The 12,603-nt window shown below is 40.1% G+C and overlaps 2 protein-coding genes across 11 annotated transcripts in view; both read right to left on the bottom strand.

Annotated features, from left to right (window-relative positions):
• MXRA7 (matrix remodeling associated 7) overlaps window positions 1-12,603 on the bottom strand; it is an 836,957-nt gene that overhangs the window by 788,021 nt on the left and 36,333 nt on the right. The gene's annotated exons all lie outside the window — the stretch shown is intronic.
• The window catches only part of TNRC6C (trinucleotide repeat containing adaptor 6C), a 573,800-nt gene continuing 562,453 nt past the window's right edge, over window positions 1,257-12,603 (bottom strand). For all 10 annotated transcript variants that reach the window (XM_050919200.1, XM_050919201.1, XM_050919202.1 and 7 more), the window contains 5 exons: window positions 11,838-11,954; window positions 9,373-9,567; window positions 7,127-7,197; window positions 6,059-6,198; window positions 1,257-2,320 (listed from right to left, as the gene is read on the bottom strand). In XM_050919200.1, the coding sequence (XP_050775157.1) occupies window positions 1,960-2,320; window positions 6,059-6,198; window positions 7,127-7,197; window positions 9,373-9,567; window positions 11,838-11,954 (884 nt within the window). In that variant the 3' untranslated portion in view covers window positions 1,257-1,959. The remainder of the gene's footprint in view (window positions 2,321-6,058; window positions 6,199-7,126; window positions 7,198-9,372; window positions 9,568-11,837; window positions 11,955-12,603) is intronic.

Raw genomic sequence — 12,603 nt, 5'->3', positions numbered from 1 at the left:
CAATGTTCATATAATTTTTTAAAACATACTTGAAGGGTATGTTATTCCATTGTCTTTCTTCCTTTCAAAACAATCAAAAACATTGATCATTTTTTAAAACATAAAGCAATTTTTTTTAATATATAAAGCACTCTTCAAACATCTATTTCTTTTGAGTCCATTATTTGGTAAATATGTAACTGCTACACATTAGATTAGGTATTTTCTTCTGTCTTTTTATTTTTTTTTATTTTGTTTTTTTAATAATATCTTCAGTGCTAGGAGTTGGGTTTAAAAATACATGAAATGGTGTGGAGTTGCTCCTCGGGAAACCCGGCTTTCCTGAGACATCTTCCACCATGTGCAAGATAGTGATCACAAAGTTTTCGCCACATTGACGAAGAAGAGGAAAACAACAACAAAAAATAGTACACAGCAATGGCCAAAGAAAAGGATAATACAACAACACTGTTCAATCCCAGAGCTCTGAAGTAGCATATCTTCATTCTGAAAATAGGTTTCTTTACGATGGAAGTCTTTTTTTTTTCTTTCTTTTTTTATTTTAAAGTTTGAAGGAGAAAAAAAAAGGTCTGTAAACAGGTGGGAGCCAAAACTCCTGACTCCTCCAAAAGCAGTCAAAACTATGTCCAAGTGCTTGTTTGTGTTCCTGCTTGCAGGGGAACTATCCACTCTTTACAAATATCTATGGCCACAGTTCAACAAGAGTATTTTTTTTAAACTTTATATTCCGAATGGAAAATGGTGCAATACTCCGGTAATAATTTTCTTGCATTAGTCCACAATAAAAAGCCGCTAAAGGTAGATATACATATTATTCTCCAGAGATACACACTGTAATTTTTAAAATGCAGTAAGAGTCCTTGAGTAAACATTTACACATGAATTGTCGCCGGCCCCTCCTATCAATTTTTTTTTTTTTTTTAACATATAGGATTAGCTACAAGAAGGGCTGCGGACACTCAGTGCAAAGTTAGAAGCTAATAACAATTAAACGTTTGACCAATGAGCAAATAAAAAGCATATATACTGAATAAGAGAAAAAAAACCCACACTTTTGTTAAATCACACATGGGCGCGCACACACATACGAGCTCACACACACACACACACACACACACACACACACACACACACACACACACGTTCCAACACAAACACATAGTATGAACTTTAAAAAAATTCCTAGAGCCTGTTTTGTGTGTATTGATGCCAACCTGGAAGTGTAATAATTAGAAAGTGTTCACATTTTGTTATTGGCCTGCTGGATTCAAGTATTTGCATGTTTGATATGTTTTTTTTTTTAAACTTTTTATATTTTGGGGGGATTTTAAAAAAATGACATGAAAAAGTAATGAAACAAGGGTAATGTGCATAGGCAGATCCATGGGAGCAGTGGACATAGATACCCCACCCCCACCCTCTAATTCAACCTGTACAGTCAATAGTTACCATTCAGATTCATTACTTTTCTGTACCAAAGATGAATATCACACTCCACTCTCTTCTGATTATTGGGTCCGCCTCTGGTAATGTGCATAATAGTCACAGGCTCATTTAAAATAGGCTTTCATTTTCTCCCTCCCCCCAAAGTTGATAAAATAACCCTTTCCAGCCCAAATTCTGAAAAGTGCCCTTCATGATAGACCTATTCTAAGCAGCTTTTATACTTCGTTTTTAAAAACACCATACAAACATAAAAAGACGACAAAATAAAAAGCCATGAAAAAAGAAAACCTGTCATTAGCATGTGACACTGACCAAATGTAGCCCATACTGTTTCATTAACAGTTCACAAGGACTTCTGCAGAGTTTCATATTCAATATTGGACAGAGGTACTAAAAAGGGCTGCCAGTCTGATCTGTTAAAGCTGGATTCTTCGTGAAGCCCTGGACTGGAAAGGGTTACAATTTTTTCCTTTAGTGCTGATGATTGTTATTTCCACTTTGTTTCTCTCCTTCCTAGATGGACTCCCCACTGAGAAGATCACCTGGGAGCAGAGTATTCAAAGGTGTTGGGCTGCCAATAACCCTGCCATCATCGGTGCTGGGGGGCCCCCAAAGGCTGCTTGAGTACTGAGGGACCCCACCCCAGAGCAAATCGCTGCTCCCTTTGCCAGCAAGGCAGGGAGTATTCCAGTGGCCTGCATCATTCCGCACCAATCCATGAGAGCTGCTCGTGGAGCCCATACGAGTCTGATTGGTTCCAGTGTTGGACTGCCAACTGGAGGTGGGTGGCAGTGGCTGGCCTTGTGCTAAGAAACGGTTTACTTCTTCTTCACCAGCAAACTCAGCCAAGATGGTAGTGTTTCCCAAAACACACCTAACAACAACACAACACAGTGAAACACAGGGATACAACTGACACTATTTTCACAAGTATCAGAGCCTGCTTATACTAGGAGGGTAGAATTTTTATAACCTCATTTTCATTTTGAATTCAGTGGAGGAGGTCAAATTAGGCCAGCTCAAAATTTTTAAAACTCCTACCCCTCAACTCATTTTCATCCCAATAATTCTAGTTCATAATTACTTAAGTGTACAAGCATATTGTGACGAGGCAAGGCCAGATGCTATAGTAAAGTAATGGGAGACAGATACATTAACCACAGGCTAAACAAATCCCTGTTACCAGGATAAGCAAACGGCAGCTGCTCCAAGTCAATTAAGACACCTGGGGCCAATTAAGATCTTTCCAGAAGGTAGGGAGGACAGCTAGGTGGATTGGGACACCTGAAACCAATCAGGGGCTGGCTGAAACTAGTTAAACACCTCCCAGTTAGTCAGCTGGGCACATGTGTCAGGAGCTGTAGGAGGAAGTTGCACTGTTGGAGAGACTGAGAAGTACAAACCATATCAGGTACAAGGAGGGAGGCCCTGAGGTAAAGTGAAGTGGATCTTGAGGAAGTGGGGGCTGCTGTGGGGAAGTAGCCCAGGAATTGTATGCGTCCTATTTCTAAAAAGTCAGCTACCATACTGATACTATTAGGGTCCCTGGGCTGGGTCCCCGCCTTTGCCCCTGATTAATCACTGAGACTGGGAGACAACAGAGACTGTGCAAGGGAGGGTAGTGTCTCATAACCTCCCTTGCTGGTTTATGATGAAAATGGCTCAGTAGGCTGTGACCCTTGCCTCTAGACAGAGAAGGGCTATGTGGAGGGTCACAGTGAGCCTCTGAGACTAGCAAAATCTGCCAGGAAATGTGGGACCCCATGGAGACAAGGACAGAGCTTTGTCACAATATGCACACACAAAAATCCACATACCTGCAGACAGTATCTTTTAGACTGCAAACTTTTCAAGACAGGGACTGTGACTTCTTTTGTTTTTGGAAAGTAAAGCTTTCCACAGAGTTCACAGGATTTTGTGCATGAGATACACATAACAAAGAACTGAAAAGAGTAGTGACTGCACCATAAGTGGGTATACTTGTGTTCCATGGCTGTGGTTTGTGCATGTGTTCTCTGCTGGAATCAAACTCTTCAGAATTTTGCACATATAGAGTGTCTGTATTTCCTGCATGCCCAAGAGTAGAGATCTATTGTGATATGTAACAGTATTTTTATGAGGATCTCAGATCACATATCAAATGTGAGTAGGCACTGTTATTCCTAATTTACAAGTTGGGAAAATGAGGAAGAGAGGTTAAGTGAGTTGCTCAAGGTCATATATTGAGCCAGTGGTAGAGATGGAACCTGGGTCTTCTGAATGTCAGTTCAGTGATGCACATTTTCTAAAAACAACTGCATGTAAGCCATTATTTGAGTTTCAACTGTGAAATGATAGCTGAATATATATTACTGTATATACTTGATCATAAGCCAGTTTGTTTATAAGCCGACCTCCCCCAAGATGGATAAGTAAAAATGGAAATTTTTTATTACTCGTTCAAAAGCTGACCTTATAATTCAGGGGTCAGCGAATTTTGGCTCCCAGGCCATCAGGATAAGCTGCTGGAGGGCCGAGATGGTTTGTTTACCTCAAGCATCCGCAGGCATGGAGGTAAACCTAAGTAAACAAAGTGTCCAGGCGCGCCAGCTGCTTACCCTGATGGGCTGGGACAGCAACTAGTGGGGAAACTTTTTTTTTGGGGTGGGGGGGAGAAGCTGGGAGTCAGGGGAGTAACCCCTGTGACCACCCCCTTTATAACCCCACCCCTAGCCTGGGACCCCCCCACTCTCCCCATCCCATCCCATCTTATCTGGGGAGGGCCAGGGGAGGATCTCTCTGACTTGGCTGGAGCTGCTCCGGCCGGCTGGAGCACGTTCCAGCGGGCTGGGCCGGGTGGCACGGCTGCAGTATGCTCTGGTGGCATGGCCATAGCCTGCTCTGGTGGGTGGGGCTGAGCAGCACAGCTGAGGCCTGTCAGCCCCGGAGCTGCAGCTGTTTCGGAGGCTGGGGGGACAGCAGTGTGGCCAGAAGTGGAAAGACTCTGGCCCTGCCTCTTCCCTTCTGGCTGTACTGCTTCTTCTTGCTCCCTCTGTTAGGAGGAAAGGCTGTGTCCCACCTCTCCCTCTCTATACCTGTTCATAAACTGACCACCTTTGTTGCTTTTCTTTTTTACTAAAAAAAATGTGAACAAGTATATACTTATGAACGAGTATATACAGTATGTTACAATCTTGTTAACTTTTTCAGAAATTCCTTTTTAATTTACCATTATTGCTCTCCAAACCAATATGTTTTTGTATCTGTACACAATTCATATAGCACAATCCAAGGTCTGTCATGTCCTTAGCAGCAACATGTACTAACATTATTTCCCCGCTAATCAAAATTCTTCCTTTATATGGATGGTTCTGAAACCTTGGAGAACACTGAGGATGTACTGCATACTCTTAAAATATACGCTGATTTTTAAATCTACGTTTTCAATACTACAGCATAAATACCCCCTTAAGGATAAAATTCTTTAACTTAGACCCACATCTAAACTGAAATCATTAAGTCAGGGCAATTTTTGACCTTTATCTATTCTGAATACTGCCACACAGTCTTTAATTAAGGAAAGGTCAAAACTTTAAAAAGCAACACCACCATGCATATAATTATGCAAATTTTTCTACATTACATACACTTTATCCTTTTATCTAATGAGGCTCATCATGGGAAGCCAGCTGCAACTTTGCATCTGGAGTGACTATTGCCCCATAATTTTAAAGGCTAGGGAAAAATAGGAACTGCCATACCGGATCAGTCCAGTGTTACATCTAGCCCAGTATCTTGTTTCCAACAGTGGTCAGCATAAGATACTTCAGAGAAGAGAGCTTTACATTATTATGATGAATAATCTGCCAATAAGGCAAATTTCTTCTTAATTCTTAGCAATTAGTGGTGGTCTTATGCCCTGAATCATCATGATTTATATTCCTTATATTTTTAAATCTATCTAATGTAATTATGTATAGTCTCATCCCCGTAAACGCCAAATCCTTTTTTAACTGCTACTAAGATTTTGTCCTCAATGACAGATTGTGGCAATGAGTCCACATATTTTTTCTTTTAGTAATGTAGTTTAAAAAGAACATCCTTTCATTAGTTTAAATGTCTTTCAGTTTCACTGGCAGTCCCCTTGGGAAAAATTAATACCAGTGCATGAATTATCTTCTCTACACCATTCCTTATTTTGATTACCTTTAGCATGTCCTCTTTTTTATTCATTTTTTCTCTGAACTAAACAGTCCTAGTCTTTTCTGTTTTGCATTTGGAATTTTTTCCATGCAATCATTAATTTAATCATTTTTGTTGAGTGTCTTCGGGTCCCTTCTATTTCTGTTGTATCTTTTTCGAGGTGGTGCAAGCAGAACTGAACACAGTACTTATGGTGAACACCTACCATTGATTTCTATAATGGCACTTCATACACTACTTCTGAGTATCTAGTCCACAAGTACTTTTCTTTATGCAGCTCTCCTACAATTTCTGCTAACAGATAATTTCCAAGACACCACCAAATTATTCTGCAGAGCAATTCGTGCCATAACAAGTGAATGCTTAGGAGAACAGGCACTGTACTAGATTCTACTTTACAGAAAAAAGGAAAAGAAGAGAAAAACCGTACATATGCAGAGACTTCTGGGCCTTGGCTGCTTCTTCCTTGGAACTGTAGCGGACCACAGCATTCCCTTGAGTCAGGTTCAGGTGGAATGTAATTAGAGGGCCATGTTGCAAACACAGTGTCCGCAGTGTAGAACCATCAATCTAATTGCAGAGGAAGAAAAAAGTTGACTTGTTTTTTCTGTGGTTGTCCTTAGTATATTTGTTAATGGAAGAGGCTTTAAATGATAAAGGAAAAAATTTACATAGAGTGCAAATGTAGCTTCCTCCCACAAGATAAAATAATCTAATTAGATATGTCACTATTTTATTAGGAGGAGGTAATCTTTTCTTTTCAGGTTCTCTACAGTTCAGCACATAGAACCTGCCAGTTACTTTAAATTGATATACAAACATTTATCACTACATGCCTACCAAAGATTGATCGGGAATACAGCTTGTTCATAAATAGTTTATATTAATCCAGGACATCTCTTGGTCTCCGCATCCACTGCTTTCAGTCTTATGCCTCTCCATGTGAATTATACTATGGAGAGGAGTAGAGGAATTGACAGATTGGGGAGAATAGGAAAAACCCCAGAAAAATTGGACTTCAAATCTTTTAATTTGCCCCCCAACCACCACTCTCACAACTAACTTTTAAACAAATATATGATATACACTGGAATGGCTAATTATACAGACTCAGAGTTCATATTTGATTTGCTCTTATATAGCACTTTTCATCCACAGATCTAAAAGTGCTTTACAAAGGAATAATTACTAATGGGAAACAGACATGGGAAGTGACTTGCCTAAGGTCACCCAGCAGGCCAGTAGCAGAGCTGGGAACAGAACTAGGAATTCCTGACTTCTAAACCAGCGTGCTATCCACTAGGCCACAAGGGCTCCCATAAAAACCCTTAAATCCACTGTGTGGATTTATCTCAACATATTACTGTTACTGCTACATAGATGAATATTATATATTCATTACAGCTGACCAAAATGACCAGAACTGATAAGTGTTCTTCCTACCATCTCTTAAGTATAGCATGGTTCTTTGCGTAGTCGGTCAAATTATTCTGCTTACCTGGGGTGTGAGGTTACGCAGAACCAGCCAGCTGCTTGTTCTTCCTGAGCTGTCAGTACTCCAGGCAGAACCTGTAACATAAATCCAGAAAGGGAACAATTTAACATCTTAGTGAGAGCACAATACAACAATCAAACTCATCAGGAATAAAGAATGTGCAAGATACAACACACTAGCAATGCAACTGCTATTGTAAACATGCTCATGAACAATCCAATAAGCAATTTACCTCAATCCTCTTTTCCTTTCTTATTTGGAATGAAAGGAGGGAACTCCATGACTAGAATGCTCCCAGTTGGCTCTGAAGGACCAGTGGGATTTCTCACATTCCTGCCATCATCTCTTTTGTAGGTGGCCATTGTGATACTATATTGGTGAAAGCTAATATGTCACCAAAACTCTCTTCAGGTTACACTGGAATTAGCCAGCAGGTGACACTTTAAAAGCAAGAGATGTCATTTTCTAGTGGCATTTGAAAAACTGCAGTACTTCTAAAGTTACTTTGGTAAAAATACTGAGTCTGCCGATGGAATCCTTACATCAGCACTCTGTGGCCATTGGGTGGGCTTTGCCCAAGAAAAAATGGATGTGACAGCCTTTGACAATTGGGGAGAACATTTAATTCTCAGCTTTTTGGGAAGATGATTGATAAAATAGTCAGGTAATAGTAGTGACTTTTCTGATGCAGATGCTTTATGATAAACAAATACACAGGGTATATAACTATTATGTACATATCTCCTCTTTAATTTGTATATAAACAAAATTATGACAGCCAAAGAAACAGATTGACAGAAAAGAAATTATACCTTACTGTCTGGGGGCCCAGTCATCCCTTCAGTTGTATTCATCATACAACTGACGGGACAATCAGGTCCTGGATGTTTTGCATCTCTGCTATAGATATGTACAGTACTTAATTTGTAATAAAAGAAGTGCGGGGGCTCACGCAGTTTTTTTACTTTCAAAACTGATGTGGCAACCCCAGAGGTGTCGGGGCTATAAACTGCCAAGCCTAGAGGTGCTGGGGCTCAGTCCTGGCAAAAATTAAGCAGTGGATGTGTATTCTATGTAATACATTCTACTGATTAATTAGCTAATACTGAAGTCTTGCAACAATTCACAGAAAAACACCTGCCACAAAGCAAGAGAAAAGTCTCAAGATATTTAGAAAAAATGAGCAAAAGTATTATAAACAAAGACCCCTGTTGTAGTGAAATTATTCCCCACTGATTAGAAACATGTCCTACTGACCCATGACTTTATTTTGAGTATGAGCCACCCAAGGGGCTTGGCTACACTTGAGAGTTACAGCACTGTAACTTACTCACCATCCACACTGGCAAGGCACATACAGCGCTGTATCTCCCTAGCTATAGCGGTGGTTGTACTCCACATGGACGAGAGGAATAAAGAGAACAGCCCTGGTGCTGCAGTGGCAGTGTAAACAGTGATTAATCTTACTACGCTGTAACTAACCTCCAAAACCTTCCCATAATGCTTAGTAAAGATAACACTCTTTGTTTTGTTGTGATGCCTCTCTTTGTTTTGTTGTGAACTCGGGCTCCCAGAGCTACTTATCTAAAAAACAAACACAGCTCCTGTTTGCTCCAGCAGAGGCAGGCAGGGGAATCCCCTAGCGTTTGCTTGAGGAGAGAAGCAACATGGCAGGCAGGCGGGGGGGGGGGGGGGGGGGGGGGGGTTGGTGTCCGTTTTGGAGCAGCTGCTTATCTGGTCTGTGAGGAAAAGCCTATTTGCATTTAGTGAATGAGAGGGGGCTGGGGGAGGGGGTTGGAACTTGCAAGGCAGGGAGCTGACACAGTGTCAGCTCCAAAAATCCACACTCTCTCTGTCTCCTCCACACTCCCTGTCACACTCCACCCCACCCTCCTCTTTTGAAAAGCACGTTGCAGTCACTTGAACGCTGGGATAGCTGCCCATAATGCACCACTTCCAACACCGCTGCAAATGTGGCCACATTGCAGCGCTAGTAGCTGTCAGTGTGGCCACACTGCAGCGCTTTCCCTACACAGCTGTACGAAGACAGCTTTAACTCCCAGCGCTGCACACCTGCAAATGTAGCCAAACCCTAAGTAATAGAAAATAAAACCTGCATTTCAACTGCATTTATTGAACCTCAAGTACCTGGAGCATAGTACTAGAGCAAAAGGGTGCCATACAACTGAAACATGGAGAATAAAAACAGAGCATTGCAATATTATAAAATGTAGGAGTCAGAGGAATACCAGAGGAATAAGAGCTGGTCCAACCCAGTGGACTGGCACCCCAGGTAGATGATGGCTTGGTGTTTGTTAAACCTGGAGGTGGTCTCGTAGGAGCAGTAGTGTTTCTGGGTACCTTCCATAGTTCATGGGATAGAGAGGCTTGTGTGTGAGAGATTGGGCCAGAGGACCATGTAGACTTGATGTCTGACAATTTACCTGCAACAGAGAAACATAATTCATGTACTTTTGGTAAGCAAGTTAAAAAAAAATAATCTGAACAATCTGCAACTCCAGTAAGTGAAGAGGTGATCCTCAAGGCTGTTCATTATTATAATCTACTAGTATCTGACATTTGTTACTATTGTCCGCTTGCTATTGCAGCACCCACCACTTCTCTTTCTGATAGAGGACAAAAAACCTTAAAACAAGACTAGAGAATATGTTTGATTAGCCAAAATCAAAAATAAAATCATTACTGTATATGGTCTAAGTTATTTAGCCCAAATTATTAAAATAATGAAGTTTATACTTTCTGCACCCAAGAAGGAACAACCACTGTTATTTAAAATACAGAAATTAGCGCACACACGAGTTCTCATGGTTCAGAATTAAGCTGATTTCAGAAGAGGTAGAAAGGGGAAAATTTCCTGTGCTGCTGAATATTCAAAGATAAAAGCATCAGGCATATGGATTCTTTTACAAGTTCCTCTTTGAGACACTATCAATCTTACGAGAAAAGCCCTATATATCACAATCTACCAGTTCTTACAACTTTTTGTTGACCACTTTTTGTTATGCTCTGAATTCTACCTTCATTTATATTGGTATCATAATTATTTTATTCCAATTCCTGCCAAACCAGAGTTTTATCAAGCATACTATAATGACCTAAAATTACACATTTCAAAGACAAACATTAAAACAAAAAAAGGACAGGTTAGCATTCTGGTGTCATTAACACAAACAGGACCAACTTAAATTATAGACACTACCAAACAAAATGCACACTGTCATATGATCATCTCTGAAATGTTTCACCATAAAGCTTCCACACACCTGCCTGTCTTTCATGTAGCTACACATATATACCAAAGATATAAAGCCTGATTCCCCTCTTCTCATTAACACCTATGTATATCAAGAGCAACTCCATTGATGTCAACGGAATCAAACTGGTGTAAAGTCAGAGGCCAATATTTTTGTGCAAACTGCAGTGACAAAAAAAGAAGTTGTTAATACTGTTCAAGTAACCGCTTGAGAAAAGAAATTTGAAAGTTTGATTTTTAGAACTAGTAGCAGCAGCTGGGCTTACAATTCAACATATAATGAATGTGCATCAATAAAAGTTAGATGTTGCTATGTCACTGATTCTTATGAGGTTCACATGCAGATAGGATGTAACAGCAAAAAACCCCCCAAACAAATAAAAAGGAAATATGCATGGCAGATAATATTAAGGGATAAGCAAGCCATTACTTTACTCTCCTTGTAACAGAACACTTCAAGGCCCCTTTGCTTTGTGGCAACACAGACCTCAATGTTGCACTAAGGTCCCTGGATGTTCAAGCTTCATTTAAATTAAAATGAGGTTTTTTAATTTATTAAATATGAACATGAATAAAGCAATCAGAGTGGGTATTTTTATATTCTAATATGTTTATTTTACACTGGCTCCACATTTCCAGCTTTCAGTACTCTGAAGATTTAGTTATTTTTTGAGACAGACAGGATTGCAAGATTTGGCAGACAGAATTGCATCGCTTTGCATGTGGTTTGTGTTGCAAAGTTTTTAACTGCAGTGGGAAATATGAAGCCTTGATTATTGTGGCAGTACTTAAGTTTGGAAATTTTAGAAGTTTTTCTACAGTTTCCACATCACGAGTTTACTGGACTCAAAGAAATCCTAAAAATACTGGGGCTAGAACTTTATAGCAGCTACTTAAGTAAAGGGATAGTCAAATCACATTATGGTAGTGCTATACAAACTTATTCCTATTTAGCTTTCTTATTAAAAATAATCAAAACACCTCTTTGAGCTAGTGCTAAACTGTTTCCTGTGTATTAATAGGGCTGAAAACTGTTCAGTTTTGAAACTATTTACTCGCAACAGCTTTCAGATCAACCTTTCCTGGTAAGATCCAGCAATAATGTTATCATTGAGTTCTCACAGAGAACATTCTGCCTCACAGTTGGAGCAAAAATAAACTTTGCTGAAAAAGTATGAATGCCAAAATAAAGTGGTAGCATCATGATATGAAGTGGGCTGAATATATATTTCATTAGCGCACTTCTCAGATAGTCACAACTCCAGGCACCTGATTAAAATGCTCACCACTGCAGAGCTGCCAGTGGGAGCAGCACCGTGCTCAAAAGATATGAAGTCTGTAGTAGTACTACTATAATAACCAGAGAAAAGCACTTTTTAAGGGCCTTTGTTCTTTGGGAATGGAGAAGGATGCTGAAAGTAGAAAGGCCAGTTCTCGTACCTGCAATGCTAGGTGCGGATGCAATACTGCTGAAAGAGTTACTGTAGCCGGAGGCACTAAGCGGCCAGGCACTCGATGAAGGCAGTGTGGCATTCTGAGATGATGTTGGGGATGACCCTGCAGAACCAGCAAAGAAGCAACTAAGAAAGATGGGCAAAATGGTATTTGCTGCAGAATAAGCAATTCTAACTACATCATGTGCAAATACAAACCAGGCAACCAGCTTCCTCTAACCATGAATGAAATGTTATAGAAAGCATGATAAAGTGAAGCAGAATTCTTCGGTATAAAAGAAAAGAAAGTTGGCAAGTGTGTTGGTGCCCATGCAGAAGACAAATTTTGGATTTCCCTTAAGATTACCTGACTCTTGAGACATCAGCGTTAAAAGCTAGATCTGAAGGAGGGAAGCTGTCTATCTGCATTTTATAACATGCTTATCAGCCTATCCAAGCACCAGCAACTGTGGATGGATATGAATGTATATGTAAAACCAACCAAATATCCTTGATACCTAACAATTGTTGAAGTAAGCACTTCTCCCCATGCCCTAATGCCCACAAATACCCTCAGGTATTTTGCAAATTTAGGTTTTGCAGCAGGTAAAATAAATATATCATAACAATGTTCTAAAACTAGCTATATATCAAAGGAGCAATCGTAAGAAACAACCTGAAACCATCCTGAGCTGGCAAATCATTCTACAACGTGTGTTCAACAAACTCACACAACTTAAATTAGGAGCTATCTTGTCATCAGGTTGCCTTAT

The sequence above is a fragment of the Gopherus flavomarginatus genome, chromosome 12 (genome assembly GCF_025201925.1).
Source record: "Gopherus flavomarginatus isolate rGopFla2 chromosome 12, rGopFla2.mat.asm, whole genome shotgun sequence".
NCBI lineage: Eukaryota > Metazoa > Chordata > Testudines > Testudinidae > Gopherus > Gopherus flavomarginatus.
Note: the sequence above shows the minus strand (reverse complement) of the source record. Positions and strands in the feature narration are given on the sequence as shown.